This window comes from Salvelinus alpinus, chromosome 17 (assembly GCF_045679555.1).
Source record: "Salvelinus alpinus chromosome 17, SLU_Salpinus.1, whole genome shotgun sequence".
NCBI classification, from domain to species: domain Eukaryota; kingdom Metazoa; phylum Chordata; class Actinopteri; order Salmoniformes; family Salmonidae; genus Salvelinus; species Salvelinus alpinus.
The window spans coordinates 55,058,222-55,083,414 of NC_092102.1; the positions used below are offsets into that span (position 1 = coordinate 55,058,222).

The 25,193-nt window shown below is 46.6% G+C and overlaps 1 protein-coding gene across 1 annotated transcript; it reads left to right on the forward strand.

Annotated features, from left to right (window-relative positions):
- The first annotated feature begins 1,128 nt into the window (after window positions 1-1,128).
- On the forward strand, window positions 1,129-18,031 carry hsd17b10 (hydroxysteroid (17-beta) dehydrogenase 10). The gene is made up of 7 exons (XM_071349444.1): window positions 1,129-1,329; window positions 2,680-2,844; window positions 5,145-5,309; window positions 9,348-9,476; window positions 13,891-13,999; window positions 16,947-16,987; window positions 17,612-18,031. The coding sequence occupies exons 1-7, from the start codon at window positions 1,306-1,308 to the stop codon at window positions 17,759-17,761; spliced, it is 783 nt and encodes a 260-aa protein (XP_071205545.1). The 5' UTR covers window positions 1,129-1,305; the 3' UTR covers window positions 17,762-18,031.
- The last annotated feature ends 7,162 nt before the right edge of the window (window positions 18,032-25,193 follow it).

The following is a 25,193-nucleotide window of genomic DNA, read 5'->3' on the forward strand; positions in this document are numbered from 1 at the left end:
GGCAGGAACTAATGGGGATCCATAATAAACCCCAGGAAGAGTAGCTGCTGCCTTGGCAGTAACTAATGGGGATCCATAATAAACCACAGGAAGAGTAGCTGCTGCCTTGGCAGGAACTATTGGGGATCCATAATAAACCACAGGAAGAGTAGCTGCTGCCTTGGCAGGAACTATTGGGGATCCATAATAAACCCCAGGAAGAGTAGCTGCTGCCTTGGCAGGAACTAATGGGGATCCATAATAAACCCCAGGAAGAGTAGCTGCTGCCTTGGCAGGAACTAATGGGGCTCCATAATAAACCCCAGGAAGAGTAGCTGCTGCCTTGGCAGGAACTAATGGGGATCCATAATAAACCCCAGGAAGAGTAGCTGCTGCCTTGGCAGGAACTAATGGGGATCCATAATAAACCCCAGGAAGAGTAGCTGCTGCCTTGGCAGGAACTAATGGGGATCCATAATAAACCCCAGGAAGAGTAGCTGCTGCCTTGACAGGAACTAATGGGGATCCATAATATACCCCAGGAAGAGTAGCTGCTGCCTTGACAGGAACTAATGGGGATCCATAATATACCCCAGGAAGAGTAGCTGCTGCCTTGACAGGAACTAATGGGGATCCATAATATACCCCAGGAAGAGTAGCTGCTGCCTTGACAGGAACGAATGGAGATCCATAATAAATCCCAGGAAGAGTAGCTGCTGCCTTGACAGGAACTAATGGGGATCCATAATATACTTCAGGAAGAGTAGCTGCCAAACTCAGTAAAATGGTTGAAATTGTTGTATGTTGCGTTTATATTATTGTTCAGTGTATTTTCCCTGGTTGACACAGAAAGTGATATCACAACTGTGGAATTCAAGCGAATTGATCCCAGACCACCTCTCGAGATGGTCTCAGTTCGGTTTGCTTCAGGGACTCTTTTGAGGATCTAAGTTCCTCTGGAGTGTTCACACTGTACAAAAAATTCAGTGTACCGCACTGAGTTCTCAAGAATTGTATGAAAGGGACCAAGTGTGAAAACACCCTTATATAGATCATTAATAAATACAGACTATTGACATTTTTCTTTTATTACGTGGGGGACTTTTATTTCGAAAATGGGTGAAATTCCGTGACCCGGCAGTAGTTTTTGCGTTGCTGGCGAGACATTGATGGAAAGTGTTTGACTTTGGGAAATCACCTTTCCAGTCAGTCTGTTGTATGTACAGTTTCAAAGGGTGACTTTTATTTTGAAGGTGAACCACCGAATACACTATTGTTGCTCACGACACGGTGGTAACGGCGTCCGGGTGAGCAGAGCTCGGAGACATGGCGAACATTAGAAGTATCAAGGTTAGTAGCTATCTATGGCAGAAAGCTGGTCAGTTACGATTCTTTGGTGTTTTCAATTTCTGTCACATCAGAAGGTATATGTTAGCGGGGGTTTAGCTCTAGAGTTGAGGAGGATACTGTAGTTTGTCAGTTGGACTCATTGTCAGGTTTATTTTGTGTTGCTAGCTAATGCCAGTGTGCACAGCACCTTCCCTCAATCGCGGTTGCCTTGGTTGACACATTGACGTACAGTCCGACTGTATGAAGGTTATTTGGTGCAGGTTAGGTTTGCATGTTGTGCGCTGCAAAGCGAGTTAGCTTGCCAGTTATGGAAGGCTATAAATCAGGTTTACATCCAATTGGCGACAGACTTTCATGCGAATATTCTAGAATCCACAAAGAAAATATGGGCATTTTCAAATGGACTTCCGCGCGTGATGACGTAGTGCGCACAATGTACTTTTTCGTTTAAGTTATGTTATTTATTTATTTCACCTTTATTTAACTAGGCAAGTCAGTTAAGAACAAATTCTTATTTACAATGAGACCTACCCCGGGCCAAACCCGGACGACGCTGGGCCAATTGTGAGCCTCCCACATCATGACAAGCGACCTAAGACGGCAACACAACATGACAACACAGTAGCAACACATGACAACAACATGACAACACAAAACATGGTACAAACATTATTGGGCACAGACAACAGCACAAAGGGCAAGAAGGTAGAGACAACAATACATGACTTGAAGCAGTACCTTATGGTCTTGCCAACAGCTCTCAGATAGGCTACAGTGGGGGTAGGCTAGTCTACATGACATTATTAACAATGTCCAGAGGACCAGAGGGACCTACTGGGTACAGAACTTAAAGCATGTCTGACATGTATTGAGGTGCACAATCTTGGATTGATTTAAAAACCAATAGAATAATCTTTTTAAATTAATTCTAAAACTGACAGCCAGTGCAGAGACCTTAAAACCGGTGTAATGTGAGCTCTCCACCTGGTCTTGGTCAGTACCTGTGATATCAATTATAATATCTAAATGAGAGAGCAGCAGTGTGATTCACATCAATGTAGATATCAATTATAATATCTAAATGAGAGAGCAGCAGTGTGATTCACATCAATGTAGATATCAATTATAATATATTTAGTCACCGTAATGCTGGTCATCCAACAAGGGTACAGTAAAAACTCCAATAACTTTTAACAGATTATGATACACATGACGTTTTAACCATTGGTTTTCTTTGAGAATTATCTACCCAAAATAACATTGTACCCATTGGTCAAAATGTGTTTTTGATTGGACACCCTAGTGTGTCTGTCTGTCTGTCCCCCCTGACCTAAACCATGTCACCCCCAGGGTATGGTTGGCCTGGTGACAGGCGGAGCGTCAGGGCTGGGCCGGGCTACCGTGGAGCGGTTGGTGCAGCAGGGGGCGTGTGCCGTGATTCTGGACCTTCCCTCTTCAGACGGACACGCCCTGGCAGCCAGCCTCGGAGAACGCTGCACCTTCGCCCCCGCTGACGTGAGTCTGACCTTTCACCCCTAACCAATATTCCCTCTAAGTGGCGCACCTCCTCCAGGACTGCAGAAGAAATACCACGCTGAGACCCAGGAGATTGAACTAAACGGAGTTCACCCCATAGCACTACATAGATCAATGTTTATGTGATGGAATCAACATTATATCAGCCCCTTTTCAATATAACAAACCAAAACAAATCACTTTACAGGATTGAGTCTGTGATTTTGTTGTAGGCAAAGCCAGAGCACAACGGCCTACAGTAGTCATTGAACACCTCATATAGACTGCTGTAGGCCTTCATTGAACACCTCATATAGACTGCTGTAGGCCTTCATTGAACACCTCATATAGACTGCTGTAGGCCTTCATTGAACACCTCATATAGACTGCTGTAGGCCTTCATTGAACACCTCATATAGACTGCTGTAGGCCTTCATTGAACACCTCATATAGACTGCTGTAGGCCTTCATTGAACACCTCATATAGACTACTGTAGGCCTTCATTGAACACCTCATATAGACTACTGTAGATTGTCATTGAACACCTCATATAGACTACTGTAGATCGTCATTGAACACCTCATATAGACTACTGTAGATCGTCATTGAACACCTCATATAGACTACTGAGGCCTTCATTGAACACCTCATATAGACTACTGTAGGCCTTCATTGAACACCTCATATAGACTGCTGTAGGCCTTCATTGAACACCTCATATAGACTACTGTAGGCCTTCATTGAACACCTCATATAGACTACTGTAGATTGTCATTGAACACCTCATATAGACTACTGTAGATCGTCATTGAACACCTCATATAGACTGCTGTAGGCCTTCACTGAACACCTCATATAGACTACTGTAGGCCTTCACTGAACACCTCATATAGACTACTGTAGGCCTTCATTGAACACCTCATATAGACTACTGTAGATCGTCATTGAACACCTCATATAGACTACTGTAGATCGTCATTGAACACCTCATATAGACTACTGAGGCCTTCACTGAACACTACATTAGAGGGAACATTGCTCTGTCTTAACCCTAGCTCTAACCCAAATCTCTCTCTCACCCCTACTGTTTACTTTACCCCCTACTCTGTACCCCCTACCCCCTGCTCTGTACTCCGTGCCCCCTGCTCTGTACCCCCTGCTCTGTACCCCCTGCTCAGTACCCCCTGCTCTGTACCCCCTGCTCTGTACCCCCTGCTCTGTACCCCCTGCCCTGTACCCCCTGCTCTGTACCCCTTGCTCTTTACCCCCTGCCCCCTGCCCTGTACCCCCTGCCCTGTACCCCTTGCCCTGTACCCCTTGCTCGTTACCCCCTGCCCCCTGCCCTGTACCCCCTGCCCTGTACCCCCTGCTCTGTACCCCTTGCCCTGTACCCCTTGCTCGTTACCCCCTGCCCCCTGCTCTGTACCCCCTGCTCTTTACCCCTTGCCCTGTACCCCCTGCCCTGTACCCCTTGCTCTTTGCCCCCTGCTCTGTACCCCCTGCCCCCTTGCCCGGTAGCCCTTGCCCTGTAGCCCTTGCCCTGTACCCCCTTGCTCTTTGCCCCCTGCTCTGTACCCCCTGCTCTGTACCCCCTACCCCCTGCTCTGTACCCCCTACCCCCTGCTCTGTACCCCCTGCTCTGTACCCCCTGCTCTGTACCCCCTTGCTCTTTACCCCCTGCTCTGTACCCCCTTGCTCTTTACCCCCTGCTCTGTACCCCCTGCTCTGTACCCCCTGCTCTGTACCCCCTGCTCTGTACCCCCTACCCCCTGCTCTGTACCCCCTTGCTCTTTACCCCCTGCCCCCTGCTCTGTACCCCCTACCCCCTGCTCTGTACCCCCTGCTCTGTACCCCCTGCTCTGTACCCCCTACCCCCTGCTCTGTACCCCCTGCCCCCTGCTCTGTACCCCCTGCTCTGTACCCCCTACCCCCTGCTCTGTACCCCCTGCTCTGTACCCCCTGCTCTGTACCCCCTACCCCCTGCTCTGTACCCTCTGCCCCCTGCTCTTGGACCCCACCCTTACTCTTGAACCCCCCCTCTCATTTACAACTGCGACCTGGCCAAGATAAAGCAAAGCAGTGTGACACAAACTGCACAGAGTTACACATGGAATAAACAAGAGTACAGTCTTACCTTTTACCCCTACTCTGTGACCCCTACTCTTGGACCCCCTACTATTTGACCCCCCTAAGCTGTGACCCCTACCCTTTAACCCCTACTCCTCTTTCAGGAGTACTTTGCTCAGGACAGTTTGGGAAACGTCTAACCCCTGCCCCTCTGTGTGTCCTGGTTGTCTAGGTAACGTCGGAGGCAGATGTGCGTTCTGCGGTGGAGCTGGCCCGGCAGCGCTTTGGGAAGCTGGACCTGGCGGTGAACTGTGCTGGCATCGCCGTTGCCGTCAAGACTTATAACTTCAAAAAGGATGTTCCCCACAGTCTAGAAGACTTCACTAGAGTTATCACTGTAAGACATTGTCTACTGCTTACTGAACCTACTGTCAGACTGTTTATTAGAAATGAATGTAGCATACACCACATTACCAACAGTATGAGGACACCTGCTTGTCTAACATCTCATTCCAGAATCATGAGCATTAATATGGAGTTGGTCCCCCCCTTTGCTGCTATAACAGCCTCCACTCTTCTGGGAAGTCATTAATATGGAGTTGGTCCCCCCTTTGCTGCTATAACAGCCTCCACTCTTCTGGGAAGTCATTAATATGGAGTTGGTCCCCCCTTTGCTGCAATAACAGCCTCCACTCTTCTGGGAAGTCATTAATATGGAGTTGGTCCCCCCTTTGCTGCTATAACAGCCTCCACTCTTCTGGGAAGGCATTAATATGGAGTTGGTCCCCCCCTTGCTGCTATAACAGCCTCCACTCTTCTGGGAAGTCATTAAAATGGAGTTGGTCCCCCCTTTGCTGCTATAACAGCCTCCACTCTTCTGGGAAGTCATTAATATGGAGTTGGTCCCCCCTTTGCTGCTATAACAGCCTCCACTCTTCTGGGAAGTCATTAATATGGAGTTGGTCCCCCCTTTGCTGCTATAACAGCCTCCACTCTTCTGGGAAGTCATTAATATGGAGTTGGTCCCCCCCTTTGCTGCTATAACAGCCTCCACTCTTCTGGGAAGGCATTAATATGGAGTTGGTCCCCCCTTTGCTGCTATAACAGCCTCCACTCTTCTGGGAAGTCATTAATATGGAGCTGGTCCCCCCTTTGCTGCTATAACAGCCTCCACTCTTCTGGGAAGTCATTAATATGGAGTTGGTCCCCCCTTTGCTGCTATAACAGCCTCCACTCTTCTGGGAAGGCTTTCCACTAGACGTTGGAACATTGCTGTGGGGACTTGCTTCCATTCAGCCACAAGAGCATTAGTGAGGTCAGGCACTGATGTTGGGCGATTAGTCCTGGCTCGCAGTTGGCGTTCCAATTCATCCCAAAGGTGTTTTATGGGGTTGAGGTTAGGGCTCTGTGCAGGCCAGTCAAGTTCTTCCACACTGATCTCGACAAACCGTTTCTGCATGGACCTCGCTTTGTGCATGGGGGCATTGTCATGCTGAAACAGGAAAGGGCCTTCCCCAAACTGTTGCCACAATGTTGGAATCATCTAGAATGTCAAGATTTTCCTTCACTGGAACTAAGGGGCTTAGTCTGAACCATGAAAAACAGTCCCAGACCATTATTCCTCCTCCACCAAACTTTACAGTTGGCATTATGCATTGAGGCAGGTTGTTGTTCCTAGACGTTTCCACTTCACAATAACAGCACTTACAATGGATTTAGTATTTGTTTTCATGTTGAGGGCTGTAAATCCTAGCAAGATGAAACTATATTGAACAAAAATATGAACGCAACATGTAAACTGTTGGTCCCATGTTTCATGAGCTTAAGAATTTTTTTTTGGGCCATACTCACAAAAGCATAGTTCTCGAATTTTGTGTGCAAATTTGTTTATATCCCTGTTAGTGAGCATTTCTTCTTTGCCAAGATAATCAATCCACCTGACAGGTATGGCATATCAAGAAGCTGATTTAACAGCATGATCATTACACAGGTGCACCTTGTGCTGTGGACAATAAAAGACCACTCTAAAATGTGCAGTATTGTCACACAACACAATGCCACAGATGTCTCGAGCTTTGAGGGAGTGTACAATTGGCATGCTGACTGCAGGAATGTCCACCAGCGATGTTGCCATTTTTTTTATATTACTTTCTCTAACATAAGCCGCCTACAATGTTTGAGAGAATTTTGCAGTACGTTCAGCCGGCCTCCAACCGCAGACTACGTGTAACCATGCCAGCCCAGAACCTCCATATCCGGCTTCTTCGCGTGCGGGATCCTCTGAGACCAGCCACCCGGACAGCTGATGAAACTCCAGAGTATTTCTGTCTCTAATAAGGCCTTTTGTGGGGCAAAAACTCATTCTGATTGGGTGGGCCTGGCTCCCAAGTGGGTGGGCCTATGGCTGCGCTCCTGCCCAGTCATGTGAAATCCATAGATTAGGGCCTAATGAATTGATTTCAGTTGACTGATTTCCATATATGAACCTAACTTGGTAAAATCGTTAATTGTTGCATGTTGTGTTTTGTTTTGTATAGTATTTTATCCACTGAACTCTCCCGTTTCATACAGGTGAAGTTGGAAGTTTACATAAACTTAGTTTGAGTCATTAAAACTAGTTTTTCAACCACTCCACAAATTTCTTTTAACAAACTATAGTTTTGGCAAGTCGGTTAGGACATCTACTTTGTGCATGACACAAGTAATTTTTCCAACAATTGTTTACAGACAGATTATTTCACTTATAATTCACTGTATCATAATTCCAGTGGGTCAGAAGTTTACATACACTAAGTTGACTGTGCCTTTAAACAGCTTGGAAAATTCCAGAAAATGATGTCATGGCTTTAGAAGCTTCTAATAGGCTAATTGACATCATTTGAGTCAATTGGAGGTGTACCTGTTGATGTATTTCAAGTCCTACCTTCAAACTCAGTGCCTCTTTGCTTCACATCATGGGAAAATCAAAAGAAATCAGCCAAGACATCAGATTTTTTTTAACGTACTTTGGTGAGAAAAGTGCAAATCAATCCCAGAACAACAGCAAAGGACCTTGTGAAGATGCTGGAGGAAACCGGTACAAAAGTATCTATATCCACAGTAAAACGAGTCCTATGTCGACATAACATGAAAGGCCGCTCAGCAAGGAAGAAGCCACTGCTCCAAAACCGCCATAAAAAAAGCCAGACTACGGTTTGCAACTGCACATGGGGACAAAGATCGTACTTTTTGGAGAAATGTCCTCTGGTCTGATGAAACAAAAATAGAACTGTTTGGCCATAATGACCATCGTTTTGTTTGGAGGAAAAAGGGGGAGGCTTGCAAGCCGAAGAACACCATCCCAACCGTGAAGCACGGGGGTGGCAGCATCATGTTGTGGGGATGCTTTGCTGCAGGAGGGACTGGTGCACTTCACAAAATAGATGAAATCATTAAGAGGGAAAATTATGTGGATATATTGAAGCAACATTTCAAGACATCAGTCAGGAAGTTAAAGATTGGTCGCAAATTGGTCTTCCAAATGGACAATGACCCCAAGCATACTTCCAAAGTTGTGGCAAAATGGCTTAAGGACAACAAAGTCAAGGTATTGGAGTGACCATCACAAAGTCCTGACCTCAATCCTATAGAAAATTTGTAGGCAGAACTGAAAAAGCATGTGCGAGCAAGGAGGCCTACAAACCTGACTCAGTTACACCAGCTCTGTCAGGAGGAATGGGCCAAAATTCACCCAACTTATTGTGGGAAGCTTGTGGAAGGCTACCTGAAACGTTTGACCCAAGTTAAACAATTTAAAGGCAATGCTACCAAATACTAATTGAGTGTATGTAAACTTCTGACCCACTGGGAATGTGATGAAAGAAATAAAAGCAGAAATAAATCATTCTCTCTACTATTATTCTGACATTTCACATTCTTAAAATAAAGTGGTGATCCTAACTGACCTAAGACAGGGAATTTTTACTAGGATTAAATGTCAGGAATTGTGAAACTGAGCTTAAATGTATTTGGCTTAGGTGTATGTAAACTTCTGACTTCAACTGTATGTGCTATTTTAGGCGGAGCTGTGAGTTTTAGGCACAGGAAATTGTTCATTTTGTCTGGATAGGCTAGAAAATGCGATATCCCTCCCTATGCAAATGTAGGGTCTGAAACCTGCCACTTCTCGCCAGCGGAGAGGCTTTCTGGTATTGGAAGACATGGGACCCTACGCCGGTCACAGAGCGCTTTCTACACATATCAATCGGAACTGCTCACAGCCCTCTGCTCACAGCCCTCTGCTCACAGCCCTCTGCTCACAGCCCTCTGCTCACAGCCCTCTGCTCACAGCCCTCTGCTCACAGCCCTCCAAATAGGGGACTTAACATCTAAACCCTTGTTCACATTGGCAGTTCTGGAAATCTCACATACTTTAAAACTTTGTGTGTGTGTGTAGGTGAACATCGCGGGGACGTTTAATGTGATCCGATTGGCTGTTGGTGAGATGGGGAAGAACGAACCAGACGCAGACGGACACAGAGGCTGTATCATCAACACAGCTAGTGTAGCGGCCTATGATGGACAGGTACACACACACACACACCTGTGGCCTATGATGGACAGGTACACACACACACACACACACACCTGTGGCCTATGATGGACAGGTACACACACACACACACCTGTGGCCTATGATGGACAGGTACACACACACACACACACACCTGTGGCCTATGATGGACAGGTACACACACACACACACACACCTGTGGCCTATGATGGACAGGTACACACACACACACACACACACCTGTGGCCTATGATGGACAGGTACACACACACACACACCTGTGGCCTATGATGGACAGGTACACACACACACACACCTGTGGCCTATGATGGACAGGTACACACACACACACCTGTGGTCTATGATGGACAGGTACACACACACACCTGTGGCCTATGATGGACAGGTACACACACACACCTGTGGCCTCTGATGGACAGGTAGCCACTGTGGCCCATGACCGACAGGTAGTCACTGTGGCCCATGACGGACAGGTAGCCACTGTGGCCCATGACGGACAGGTAGCCACTGTGGCCCATGACGGACAGGTAGCCACTGTGGCCCATGACGGACAGGTAGCCACTGTGGCCCATGACGGACAGGTAGCCACTGTGGCCCATGACGGACAGGTAGCCACTGTGGCCCATGACGGACAGGTAGCCACTGTGGCCCATGACGGACAGGTAGCCACTGTGGCCCATGACGGACAGGTAGCCACTGTGGCCCATGACGGACAGGTAGCCACTGTGGCCCATGACGGACAGGTAGCCACTGTGGCCCATGACGGAACAGTACAACATGAACCTGCTAACAATCACTGACACTAAGATTGAGTCGTACTTCACCGGCTCCGACGCTCGTCGGATGTGGCAGGGCTTGCAAACTATTACAGACTACAAAAGGAAGCACAGCCGAGAGCTGCCCAGTGACACGAGCCTACCAGATGAGCTAGATAACTTCTATGCTCGCTTCGAGGCAAGTAACACTGAAACATGCATGAGAGCACCAGCTGTTCCAGACGACTGTGTGATCACGCTCTCCGTAGCCGATGTAAGACCTTTAAACATGTCAACATTCAGAAGGCTGCTGGGCCAGACGGATTACCATAACCTGTACTGCGAGCATGTGCACCAACTGTCTTCACTGACATTTTCAACCTCTCCCTGTCTGAGTCTGTAATACCAACACAGTCCCTGTGCCCAAGAACACTAAGGTAACCTGCCTAAATGACTACCGACCTGTAGCACTCACATCTGCAGCCATGAAGTGCTTTGAAAGGCTGGTCATGGCTCACATCAACACCATTATCCCAGAAACCCTAGACCTACTCCAATTCGCATACCGCCCAAACAGATCCACAGATGATGCCATTTCTATTGCACTCCACACTGTAGTTTCCCACCTGGACAAAAGGAACACCTATGTGAGAATGCTGTTCATTGAATACAGCTCAGCGTTCAACACCATAGTGCCCACAAAGCTCATCACTAAGGACCCTGGGACTAAACACCTCCCTCTGCAACTGGATCCTGGACTTCCTGATGGGCCACACCCAGGTGGTAAGGGTAGGTAACAACACATCCGCCATGCTGATCCTCAACACGGGGGCCCCTCAGGGGTGCGTGCGCAGTCCCCTCCTGTACTCCCTGTTCACCCACGACTGTGTGGCCAGGCACGACTCCAACACCATCAAGTTTGCACACACAACAGTGCTGTAGGCCTGATCACCGACAATGACGAGACAGCCTATGAGGAGGTCAGAGACCTGGCCATGTGGTGCCAGGATATCAACCTCTCCCTCAACGTGATCAAGACAATGGAGATGATGGTGGACTACAGGAAAAGGAGGACCGAGCACGCCCCCCATTCTCATCGACGGGGCTGTAGTGGAGCAGGTTGAGAGCTTCAAGTTCCTCGGTGTCCACGTCACCAACAAACTATCACGGTCCAAACACACCAAGACAGTCACGAAGAGGGCACGACAAAGCCTATTCCCCCTCAGGAGACTGAAAAGATTTGGCTCTCAGATCCTCAAAGTTCTGCAGCTGCAGCATGGAGAGCATCCTGATTGGTTGCATCCTGACTGGCTGCATCCTGACTGGTAGCATCCTGACTGGTTGCATCCTGACTGGTTGCATCCTGACTGGTTGCACCCTGACTGGCTGCATCCTGACTGGTTGCATCCTGACTGGTAGCATCCTGACTGGTTGCACCCTGACTGGTTGCATCCTGACTGGTTGCATCCCGACTGGCTGCATCCCGACTGGCTGCATCCCGACTGGCTGCATCCCGACTGGCTGCATCCCGACTGGCTGCATCCCGACTGGCTGCATCCCGACTGGCTGCATCCCGACTGGCTGCATCCCGACTGGCTGCATCCCGACTGGCTGCACCCCGACTGGCTGCACCCCGACTGGCTGCACCCCGACTGGCTGCACCCCGACTGGTTGCACCCCGACTGGTTGCATCCTGACTGGTTGCACCACTGCCTGGTATGGCAACTGCTCGGCTTCCGACCACAAGGCACTACAGAGTACGGCGTACGGCCCAGTACATCACCGGGGCCAAGCTTCCTGCCATCCAGAACCTCTATACCAGGCGGTGTCAGAGGAAGGCCCTAAAATTTGTCAGACTCCGGTGTGTCAGACTCCAGCCACCCTAGTCATAAACTGTTCTCTCTGCTACCACACGGCAAGCAGTACCGGAGCACCAAGTCTCGGTCCAAGAGGCTTTTAAACAGCTTCTACCCCCAAGCCATAAGACTCCTGAACGTCTAATCAAATGGCTACCCAGACTATTTGCATTGCGTACTCTGTCTGAAGGAGGTATCGTAGGAATGACTCCACCCGTCTCTCTCTCTAGGTGGGCCAGGCAGCGTACTCTGTCTGAAGGAGGTATTGTAGGAATGACTCTACCCGTCTCTCTCTCTCTAGGTGGGCCAGGCAGCGTACTCTCTGTCTGAAGGAGGTATCGTAGGAATGACTCCACCCGTCTCTCTCTCTAGGTGGGCCAGGCAGCGTACTCTGTCTGAAGGAGGTATTGTAGGAATGACTCCACCCGTCTCTCTCTCTAGGTGGGCCAGGCAGCGTACTCTCTGTCTGAAGGAGGTATTGTAGGAATGACTCTACCCTTCTCTATCTCTCTCTAGGTGGGCCAGGCAGCGTACTCTGCGTCTAAAGGAGGTATCGTAGGAATGACTCTACCCGTCTCTCTCTCTAGGTGGGCCAGGCAGCGTACTCTGCGTCTAAAGGAGGTATCGTAGGAATGACTCTACCCTTCTCTCTCTCTAGGTGGGCCAGGCAGCGTACTCTGCGTCTAAAGGAGGTATCGTAGGAATGACTCTACCCGTCTCTCTCTCTAGGTGGGCCAGGCAGCGTACTCTGCATCTAAAGGAGGTATCGTAGGAATGACTCTACCCTTCTCTCTCTCTAGGTGGGCCAGGCAGCGTACTCTGCATCTAAAGGAGGTATCGTAGGAATGACTCTACCCTTCTCTCTCTCTAGGTGGGCCAGGCAGCGTACTCTGCATCTAAAGGAGGTATCGTAGGAATGACTCTACCCTTCTCTCTCTCTAGGTGGGCCAGGCAGCGTACTCTGCATCTAAAGGAGGTATCGTAGGAATGACTCTACCCTTCTCTCTCTCTAGGTGGGCCAGGCAGCGTACTCTGCGTCTAAAGGAGGTATCGTAGGAATGACTCTACCCTTCTCTCTCTCTAGGTGGGCCAGGCAGCGTACTCTGCGTCTAAAGGAGGTATCGTAGGAATGACTCTACCCTTCTCTCTCTCTAGGTGGGCCAGGCAGCGTACTCTGCGTCTAAAGGAGGTATCGTAGGAATGACTCTACCCTTCTCTCTCTCTAGGTGGGCCAGGCAGCGTACTCTGCGTCTAAAGGAGGTATCGTAGGAATGACTCTACCCTTCTCTCTCTCTAGGTGGGCCAGGCAGCGTACTCTGCGTCTAAAGGAGGTATCGTAGGAATGACTCTACCCTTCTCTCTCTCTAGGTGGGCCAGGCAGCGTACTCTGCGTCTAAAGGAGGTATCGTAGGAATGACTCTACCCTTCTCTCTCTCTAGGTGGGCCAGGCAGCGTACTCTGCGTCTAAAGGAGGTATCGTAGGAATGACTCTACCCTTCTCTCTCTCTAGGTGGGCCAGGCAGCGTACTCTGCGTCTAAAGGAGGTATCGTAGGAATGACTCTACCCTTCTCTCTCTCTAGGTGGGCCAGGCAGCGTACTCTGCGTCTAAAGGAGGTATCGTAGGAATGACTCTACCCTTCTCTCTCTCTAGGTGGGCCAGGCAGCGTACTCTGCGTCTAAAGGAGGTATCGTAGGAATGACTCTACCCTTCTCTCTCTCTAGGTGGGCCAGGCAGCGTACTCTGCATCTAAAGGAGGTATCGTAGGAATGACTCTACCCTTCTCTCTCTCTAGGTGGGCCAGGCAGCGTACTCTGCATCTAAAGGAGGTATCGTAGGAATGACTCTACCCATCGCTAGAGACCTGGCACCTATGGGCATCAGAGTGGTTACTATAGCACCCGGTCAGTACACACACACACACACTGTATACAGACACACACACACAGTATATAAATCAAATCAATTGGTATTGGTCAAATGATATTGGTCACGTATTGGTCACGTATTGATCAGATGGTATTGGTCACGTATTGATCAGATGGTATTGGTCACATATACGTATTGAACAGATGGTATTGATCAGATGGTATTGGTCACATATTCAGCAGATGGCATTGGGCGCGTATTCGTATTCAGCGGATGGTATTGATCACGTATTGATCAGATGGTATAGGTCGCGCCTTCAGCGGATGGTATTGGGCGCGTATTCGTATTTAGCAGATGGTATTGGGCGCGTATTCGTATTCAGCAGATGGTATTGGGCGCGTATTCGTATTTAGCAGATGGTATTGGGCGCGTATTCGTACTAATCAGATGGTATTGGGCGCGTATTCGTATTTAGCAGATGGTATTGGGCGCGTATTCGTATTTAGCAGATGGTATTGGGCGCGTATTCGTACTAATCAGATGGTATTAGGCGCGTATTCGTACTAATCAGATGGTATTGGGCGCGTATTCGTATTCAGCAGATGGTATTGGGCGCGTATTCGTATTTAGCAGATGGTATTGGGCGCGTATTCAGCAGATGGTATTGGGCGCGTATTTAGCAGATGGTATTGGGCGCGTATTCAGCAGATGGTATTGGGCGCGTATTTAGCAGATGGTATTGGGCGCGTATTTAGCAGATGGTATTGGGCGCGTATTGGTATTCAGCAGATGGTATTGGGCGAGTATTGGTATTCAGCGCGTATTCGTATTCAGCAGATGGTATTGGGCGCGTATTCAGCAGATGGTATTGGGCGCGTATTCAGCAGATGGTATTGGGCGCGTATTCAGCAGATGGTATTGGGCGCGTATTCGTATTCAGCAGATGGTATTGGGCGCGTATTCGTACTAATCAGATGGTATTGGGCGCGTATTCGTACTAATCAGATGGTATTGGGCGCGTATTCGTATTTAGCAGATGGTATTGGGCGCGTATTCGTACTAATCAGATGGTATTGGGCGCGTATTCGTATTTAGCAGATGGTATTGGGCGCGTATTCGTACTAATCAGATGGTATTAGGCGCGTATTCGTATTTAGCAGATGGTATTGGGCGCGTATTCGTATTTAGCAGATGGTATTGGGCGCGTATTCGTATTCAGCAGATGGTATTGGGCGCGTATTCGTATTTAGCAGATGGTATTGGGCACGTATTGGTATTCAGCAGATGGTATTGGGCGCGTATTCGTATTCAGCAGATGGTATTGGGCGAGTATTGGTATTCAGCGCGTATTCGTATTCAGCAGATGGTATTGGGCGCGTAATTGGTATTCAGCAGATGGTATTGGGCGCGTATTCAGCAGATGGTATTGGGCGCGTATTCGTATTCAGCAGATGGTATTGGGCGCGTATTCGTACTAATCAGATGGTATTGGGCGCGTATTCGTACTAATCAGATGGTATTGGGCGCGTATTCGTATTTAGCAGATGGTATTGGGCGCGTATTCGTACTAATCAGATGGTATTGGGCGCGTATTCGTATTCAGCAGATGGTATTGAACGCGTATTCGTATTCAGCAGATGGTATTGGGCGCGTATTCTATTTAACAGATGGTATTGGGCGCGTATTCAGCAGATGGTATTGGGCGCGTATTCGTATTTAGCAGATGGTATTGGGCGCGTATTCGTACTAATCAGATGGTATTGGGCGCGTATTCGTATTTAGCAGATGGTATTGGGCGCGTATTCGTACTAATCAGATGGTATTGGGCGCGTATTCGTATTCAGCAGATGGTATTGAACGCGTATTCGTATTCAGCAGATGGTATTGGGCGCGTATTCTATTTAACAGATGGTATTGGGCGCGTATTCAGCAGATGGTATTGGGCGCGTATTGGTATTCAGCAGATGGTATTGGGCGCGTATCCAGCAGATGGTATTGGGCGCGTATCCAGCAGATGGTATTGGGCGTGTATTCAGCAGATGGTATTGGGCGCGTATTGGTATTCAGCAGATGGTATTGGGCGCGTATTCGTACTAATCAGATGGTATTGGGCGCGTATTCGTATTCAGCAGATGGTATTGGGCGCGTATTCGTATTCAGCAGATGGTATTGGGCGCGTATTCGTATTCAGCAGATGGTATTGGGCGCGTATTCGTATTCAGCAGATGGATTGGGCGCGTATTCGTACTAATCAGATGGTATTGGGCGCGTATTCGTATTCAGCAGATGGTATTGGGCGCGTATTCGTATTCAGCAGATGGTATTGGGCGCGTATTCGTATTTAGCAGATGGTATTGGGCACGTATTCTATTTAACAGATGGTATTGGGCGCGTATTCAGCAGATGGTATTGGGCGCGTATTGGTATTCAGCAGATGGTATTGGGCGCGTATCCAGCAGATGGTATTGGGCGCGTATTCAGCAGATGGTATTGGGCGCGTATTCAGCAGATGGTATTGGGCGCGTATTCGTATTCAGCAGATGGTATTGGGCGCGTATTCGTATTCAGCAGATGGTATTGGGCGCGTATTCGTATTCAGCAGATGGTATTGGGCGCGTATTCGTATTCAGCAGATGGATTGGGCGCGTATTCGTACTAATCAGATGGTATTGGGCGCGTATTCGTATTCAGCAGATGGTATTGGGCGCGTATTCGTATTTAGCAGATGGTATTGGGCGCGTATTCGTACTAATCAGATGGTATTGGGCGCGTATTCGTACTAATCAGATGGTATTGGGCGCGTATTCGTACTAATCAGATGGTATTGGGCGCGTATTCGTACTAATCAGATGGTATTGGTCACGCCACAGCGGATGGTATTGGGCGCGTATTCGTATTCAGCAGATGGTAATTGGCACGTATTCAGCATCTTGAAACATTTAATCAGTGAGACATTAACATGAGCCCTCCTTCCTTCCCCAGGTCTGTTTGCTACTCCTCTCCTGGCAGGTCTACCTGAGAAGGTATATTAAACACCCCCTCTCTATACACCTCGCTATACCTCACCTCTCTCTCTATACTAACCCCCCACCTCTCTCTCTATACTAACCCCCCCCCTCTCTCTCTATACTAACCCCCCCCTCTCTCTCTATACTAACCCCCCCACCTCTCTCTCTATACTAACCCCCCACCTCTCTCTATACTAACCCCCCCCCACCTCTCTCTCTATACTAACCCCCCACCTCTCTCTATACTAACCCCCACACCTCTCTCTCTATACTAACCCCCCCACCTCTCTCTCTATACTACCCCCCCCCCTCTCTCTCTATACTAACCCCCCCACCTCTCTCTCTATACTAACCCCCCCATCTCTCTCTCTATACTAACCCCCCACCTCTCTCTCTATACTAACCCCCCACCTCTCTCTCTATACTAACCCCCCACCTCTCTCTCTATACTAACCCCCCCACCTCCCTCTCTATACTAACCCCCCCCACCTCTCTCTATACTAACCCCCCCCCACCTCTCTCTATACTAACCCCCCCCCACCTCTCTCTATACTAACCCCCCCACCTCTCTCTCTATACTAACCCCCCCCCCACCTCTCTCTCTATACTAACCCCCCCCACCTCTCTCTCCCTCCCCAGGTGCAGTCGTTCCTGGCCCGCCAGGTTCCCTTCCCGTCCCGCCTGGGAGACCCTGCAGAGTTTGCCCACCTGGTGACATCACTGGCTGAGAACCCCATGATCAATGGAGAGGTCATCAGGCTGGACGGGGCCATCCGCATGCAGCCCTGAGGGGGGGGGGGGGGGGGTTTAGCAGACGCTCTTATCCAGAGCCACTTAGTGAGTGCATACATTTCCATTGGTACTGGTCCCCCGTGGGAATCGAACCCACAACTGTGGCGTTGCCAGTGCCTTGCTCCATCCACTGAGCCACACGGGACATTTGGACAAAATGTAACACATGTACCCCTACTGTAGCTCTAATTAATGTTTCTGTTGTTCATATCCACTGCAGTACTACGCTACCTGTGGTTTTGTAACTAATAAAAATCCTCTACTGTTCATCACACTCTCTCCAGCAATACCAACAGGTTCAGCTGAAATGATGCCACTGCAACACATTAGGGCAGCGCCTCCCAACCCAACCAAGGTTAGGTCCACTTACCTCTAAACTAGGAACAAGAATTCATGTCTTTATTCTGTTCAGCCCCTGAGGACTTCGACCCAATTAACAAACGTTCCCTCAACTTTAGAGAACGTTCTCATTAGGTCATTAACCAACGTTTTCATAGGAACATTCCCGTCTCCTCCCCCCTATATATATATATATATACACACACACACAGTTGAAGTCAGAAGTTTACATACACTTAGGTTGGAGTCATTAAAACTCGTTTTTCAACCACTCCACACATTTCTTGTTAACAAACTATAGTTTTGGCAAGTTGGTTAGGACATCTACTTTGGGCATGAACATTTTTATTTTCCCAACGATTGTTTACAGACAGATTATTTCACTGTATCACAATTCCAGTGGGTGAGAAGTTTACATACACTAAGTTGACTGTGCCTTTAAACAGCTTGGAAAATTCCAGAAAATGCTATGGCTTCAGAAGCTTCTGATAGGGTAATTGACATCATTTGAGTCAATTGGAGGTGTACCTGTATTTCAAGGCATACCTTCAAACTCAGTGCCTCTTTTCTTGACATCATGGGAAAATCAAAAGAAATCAGCCAAGACCTCAGAAAAATAATTGTAGACCTCCACAAGTCTGGTTCATCCTTGGGAGAAATATCCAAACGCCTGAAGGTACCACGTTCATCTGTACAGACAATAGTACACAAGTATAAACACCATGGGACCACGCAGCCGTCATACCGCTCAGGAAGGAGACGCGTTCTGTCTCCTAGAGATGAACGTACTTTGGTGAGAAGTGCAAATCAATCCCAGAACAGCAGCAAAGGACCTTGTGAAGATGCTGGAGGAAACAGGTACAAAAGTATCTATATCCACAGTAAAACGAGTCCTATATTGACATAACCTGAAAAGCCGCTCAGCAAGGAAGAAGCCACTGCTCCAAAACCGCCATAAAAAAGCCAGACTACGGTTTGCAACTGCACATGGGGACAAAGATCGTACTTTTTGGAGAAATGTCCTCTGGTCTGATGAAACAAAAATAGAACTGTTTGGCCATAATGACCATCGTTATGTTTGGAGGAAAAAGGGGGAGTCTTGCAAGCCGAAGAACACCATCCCAACCGTGAAGCACGGGGGTGGCAGCATCATGTTGTGGGGGTGCTTTGCTGCAGGAGGGACTGGTGCACTTCACAAAATAGATGGCATCATGAGGCGGATATATTGAAGCAACATCTCAAGACATCAGTCAGGAAGTTAAAGCTTGATGGCAAATGGGTCTTCCAAATGGACAATGACCCCAAGCATACTTCCAACGTTGTGGCAAAATGGCTTAAGGACAACAAAGTCAAGGTATTGGAGTGGCCATCACAAAGCCATGACCTCAATCCTTTAGAACATTTGTGGGCAGAACTGAAAAAGCGTGTGCGAACAAGGAGGCCTACAAACCTGACTCAGTTACACCAGCTCTGTCAGGAGGAATGGGCCAAAATTCACCCAACTTATTGTGGGAAGCTTGTGGAAGGCTACCTGAAATGTTTGACTCAAGTTAATTAAACAATTTAAAGACAATGCTACCAAATACTAATTGAGTGTATGTAAACTTCTGACCCACTGGGAATGTGATGAAAGAAATTAAAGCTGAAATAAATAATTCTCTCTACTATTATTCTGACATTTCACATTCTTAAAATAAAGTGGTGATCCTAACTGACCTAAGACAGGGAATTTTTACTAGGATTAAATGTCAGGAATTGTGATAAACTGAATTTAAATGTATTTGGCTAAGGTGTATGTAAACTTCCGACTTCAACTGTATCAATGCATACACACAAACTATCTGGGTCAAATAGGGGAGAGGTGTTGCTTTATCTGTTTTTATAAACCAGGTTTGCTGTTTATTTGAGCAATAAGGGCTCTATATAATACTGTACGCTTTCTTGAATTTGTTCTGGTTTTGGGGACTAGTGAAGAGACCCCTGGTGGCATGTCTGGTGGGGTAAGTGTGTGTGTCAGAGCTGTGTGTAAGTTGACTATGCAAACAATTTGGGATTTTCAACACATTAATGTTTCTTATAAAAAGAAGTCGTGATGCAGTCAGTCTCTCCTCAACTCTTAGCCAAGAGAGACTGGCATGATTAGTATTTATATCAACCCTCTGATTACAATGAAGAGCAGCACGTGCTGCTCTGTTCTGGGCCAGCTGCAGCTTAACTAGGTCTTTCCTTGCAGCACTGGACCACATGACTGGACAATAATCAAGATTAGACAAAACTAGAGTCTGCAGAACTTGCTTTGTGGAGTGTGGTGTCAAAAAAGCAGAACATCTATTTATTACAGACAGACCTCTCCCCATCTTTACAACCATTGAATCTATAAGTTTTGACCATGACAGTTTACAATCTAATGTAAAACCAAGTAATTTAGTCTCCTCAACTTGTTCAACAGCCACACCATTCATTACCAGATTCAGCTGAGGTATAGAACTTAGGGAATGATTTGTACCAAATACAATGCTCTTAGTTTTAGAGATGTTCAGGACCAGTTTATTACTGGCCACCCATTCCAACAGACTGCAACTCTTTAAGGGTTTCAGTGACTTCATTAGCTGTGGTCGCTGATTCGTATATGGTTGAATCATCAGCATACATGGACACACATGCTTTGTTTAATGCCAGTGGCAGGTCATTGGTAAAAAATAGAAAACTGTAGACGGCCTAGAGAGCTGCCCTGCGGTACACTACACTTTACATGTTTGACATTAGAGAAGCTTCCATTAAAGAAAAGCTTTTCAGTTCTATTAGATAGATGGCTCTGAATCCACAATGTGGGTGAAAACCCACAACACTTATGTTTTGTCAATAATATCAAAGGCTGCACTGAAATCTAACAGTACAGCTCCCACAATCTTCTTCTTATCAATTTCTTTCAATCAGTCATTTGTGTCAGTGCCGTACATGCTGAGTGTCCTCTATAAGCACACTGTAAGTCTGTTGTTGATTTGGTCCAACAGTTTGTAGCTGGCAGCAAGCTGATAGGTCTGCTGTTAGGACCAGTAAAGGCCGCTTTACCACATAATTGGTTTTGTTATGAATAAGGCATCTGATTGGATGAAAGATGGAGTTGAATGAGTCTTTCTGCCCATCATTTAAAGTACTCAAGTTTTTTTCCCATCATTCTTTATGTCATTGATCTTGGCTTCATAATACAGTTTCTTATTTTTGTTGAGTTTAGTCACATCATTTCTCAATTTCCATTAAGTCAGCCAGGCAGATGTGCAGCCAGACTAAATTAGCCACTCCTTTTGCCCCATCTCTTTCAACCATACAGTTTTTCAATTCCTCATGGAGCCTTAACAGTTCTAACAGTCAGTTTCTTAACAGGTGAATGTTTAGCAATAATCGGACGAAGCAATTTCATAAATTCATTAAGTGCAGCGTCTGGATGCTCCTCATTAATCACATCAGACCGACAAATATTTTTAACATCATCCACATAAGAGTCACAGCAAAATGTTTTATATGATCTCTTATACACTATTTTAGGTCCAGCTGTTGGAACGTTGTCTTTCCTGGATATAGCCACTATGTTGTGATCACTGCATCCAATGGGTACGGATACAGCTTTAGAACAACGTTCTACAGTATTAGTAAACATGTGATCGATACATGTGGATGATGTTGTTCCTGTAGTGTTTGTAAACACCCTGGTAGGTTGATTAATAACCTGAACCAGATTACAGACACTGGTTACAGTGAGAAGCTCCTCTTGAGCAGACAGCTTCATGGTAACCAATCAATATTCAGGTCCCCCCAAGACCTGTTTACATCACGTTCACTATCAAGCATTTCACACATATCATTTAGATACTGACTGTTAGCACTTGGTGGCCTATAGCAACACCCCAAAAGAAAAGGCTTTAGATGTGCCAAGTGAACCTGCAACCACAACACTTCAATAACACTTGACGTAAGATCTTCTCTAAGCATTACAGGGATATGGCTCTGAATATATACAGTAACACCTCCCCCATAAGCATTACAGGGATATGGCTCTGAATATATACAGTAACACCTCCCCCATAAGCATTACAGGGATATGGCTCTGAATATATACAGCAACACCTCCCCATAAGCATTACAGGGATATGGCTCTGAATATATACAGTAACACCTCCCCCATAAACATTACAGGGATGTGGCTCTGAATATATACAGCAACACCTCCCCCATAAGCATTACAGGGATATGGCTCTGAATATATACAGTAACACCTCCCCCATAAGCATTACAGGGATATGGCTCTGAATATATACAGTAACACCTCCCCCATAAGCATTACAGGGATATGGCTCTGAATATATACAGTAACACCTCCCCCATAAGCATTACAGGGATATGGCTCTGAATATATACAGTAACACCTCCCCCATAAGCATTACAGGGATATGGCTCTGAATATATACAGTAACACCTCCCCCATAATCATTACAGGGATATGGCTCTGAATATATACAGTAACACCTCCCCCATAAGCATTACAGGGATATGGCTCTGAATATATATATACAGCAACACCTCCCCCATAAGCATTACAGGGATATGGCTCTGAATATATATATATACAGCAACACCTCCCCCATAATCATTACAGGGATATGGCTCTGAATATATACAGTAACACCTCCCCCATAAGCATTACAGGGATATGGCTCTGAATATATATATACAGTAACACCTCCCCCATAAGCATTACAGGGATATGGCTCTGAATATATACAGCAACACCTCCCCCATAATCATTACAGGGATATGGCTCTGAATATATACAGCAACACCTCCCCCATAATCATTACAGGGATGTGGCTCTGAATATATACAGTAACACCTCCCCCATAAGCATTACAGGGACGTGGCTCTGAATATATACAGTAACACCTCCCCCATAAGCATTACAGGGATATGGCTCTGAATATATACAGCAACACCTCCCCCATAAGCATTACAGGGATATGGCTCTGAATATATACAGTAACACCTCCCCCATAAGCATTACAGGGATATGGCTCTGAATATATACAGTAACACCTCCCCCATAAGCATTACAGGGATATGGCTCTGAATATATACAGCAACACCTCCCCCATAAGCATTACAGGGATATGGCTCTGAATATATACAGTAACACCTCCCCCATAAGCATTACAGGGATATGGCTCTGAATATATACAGCAACACCTCCCCCATGAGCATTACAGGGATATGGCTCTGAATATATACAGCAACACCTCCCCCATAAGCATTACAGGGACGTGGCTCTGAATATATACAGTAACACCTCCCCCATAAGCATTACAGGGATATGGCTCTGAATATATACAGCAACACCTCCCCCATAAGCATTACAGGGTATTGGCTCTGAATATATACAGTAACACCTCCCCCATAAGCATTACAGGGATATGACTCTGATAATATACAGCAACACCTCCCCCATAAACATTACAGGGATATGGCTCTGAATATATACAGTAACACCTCCCCCATAAGCATGACAGGGATATGGCTCTGAATATATACAGTAACTCCTCCCCCATAAGCATTACAGGGATATGACTCTGATAATATACAGCAACACCTCCCCCATAAACATTACAGGGATATGGCTCTGAATATATACAGTAACACCTCACCCATAAACATTACAGGGATATGGCTCTGAATATATACAGTAACACCTCCCCCATCAGCATTACAGGAATATGGCTCTGAATATATACAGTAACACCTCCCCCATCAACATTACAGGGATATGGCTCTGAATATATACAGTAACACCTCCCCCATAAGCATTACAGGGATATGGCTCTGAATATATACAGCAACACCTCCCCCATAAACATTACAGGGATATGGCTCTGAATATATACAGTAACACCTCCCCCATAAGCATTACAGGGATATGGCTCTGAATATATACAGCAACACCTCCCCCATAATCATTACAGGGATATAGCTCTGAATATATACAGCAACACCTCCCCCATAAGCATTACAGGGATATGGCTCTGAATATATACAGCAACACCTCCCCCATAAGCATTACAGGGATATGACTCTGAATATATACAGTAACACCTCCCCCATAAGCATTACAGGGATATGACTCTGAATATATACAGTAACACCTCCCCCATAAGCATTACAGGGATATGGCTCTGAATATATACAGTAACTCCTCCCCCATAAGCATTACAGGGATATGGCTCTGAATATATACAGTAACACCTCCCCCATAAGCATTACAGGGATATGGCTCTGAATATATACAGTAACACCTCCCCCATAAGCATTACAGGGATATGGCTCTGAATATATACAGCAACACCTCCCCCATAAGCATTACAGGGATATGGCTCTGAATATATACAGCAACACCTCCCCCATAAGCATTACAGGGATATGGCTCTGAATATATACAGTAACACCTCCCCCATAAGCATTACAGGGATATGGCTCTGAATATATACAGTAACACCTCCCCCATAAGCATTACAGGGATATGGCTCTGAATATATACAGCAACACCTCCCCCATAAGCATTACAGGGATATGGCTCTGAATATATACAGCAACACCTCCCCCATAAGCATTACAGGGATATGGCTCTGAATATATACAGTAACACCTCCCCCATAAGCATTACAGGGATATGGCTCTGAATATATACAGTAACACCTCCCCCATAAGCATTACAGGGATATGGCTCTGAATATATACAGTAACACCTCCCCCATAAGCATTACAGGGATATGACTCTGAATATATACAGTAACACCTCCCCCATAAGCATTACAGGGATATGGCTCTGAATATATACAGCAACACCTCCCCCATAAGCATTCCTGTCTCTTCTATAGATGTTATATCTTTGTATTGCTACTGATGTATCATCATGTTAATGATCTAAGTGATTCTCAGAAATGGCTAATATATGAATGTTATCTGATGTCATCAAGTTATCGATTTCATGAACCTTATTTCTAAGGAGACATATATTATTATGGGATGTTTCCAGCCCTTTCCTGGG

Bases quoted from the DNA above. Each gene is read 5' to 3' on its own strand.
- hsd17b10 (XM_071349444.1), top strand. From the start codon at position 1,306: ATGGCGAACATTAGAAGTATCAAG. The intron at 5,310-9,347 runs GTAAGACATTGT...GTGTGTGTGTAG, and splicing joins ACTTCACTAGAGTTATCACT to GTGAACATCGCGGGGACGTT. The intron at 14,000-16,946 runs GTCAGTACACAC...TTCCTTCCCCAG, and splicing joins AGTGGTTACTATAGCACCCG to GTCTGTTTGCTACTCCTCTC.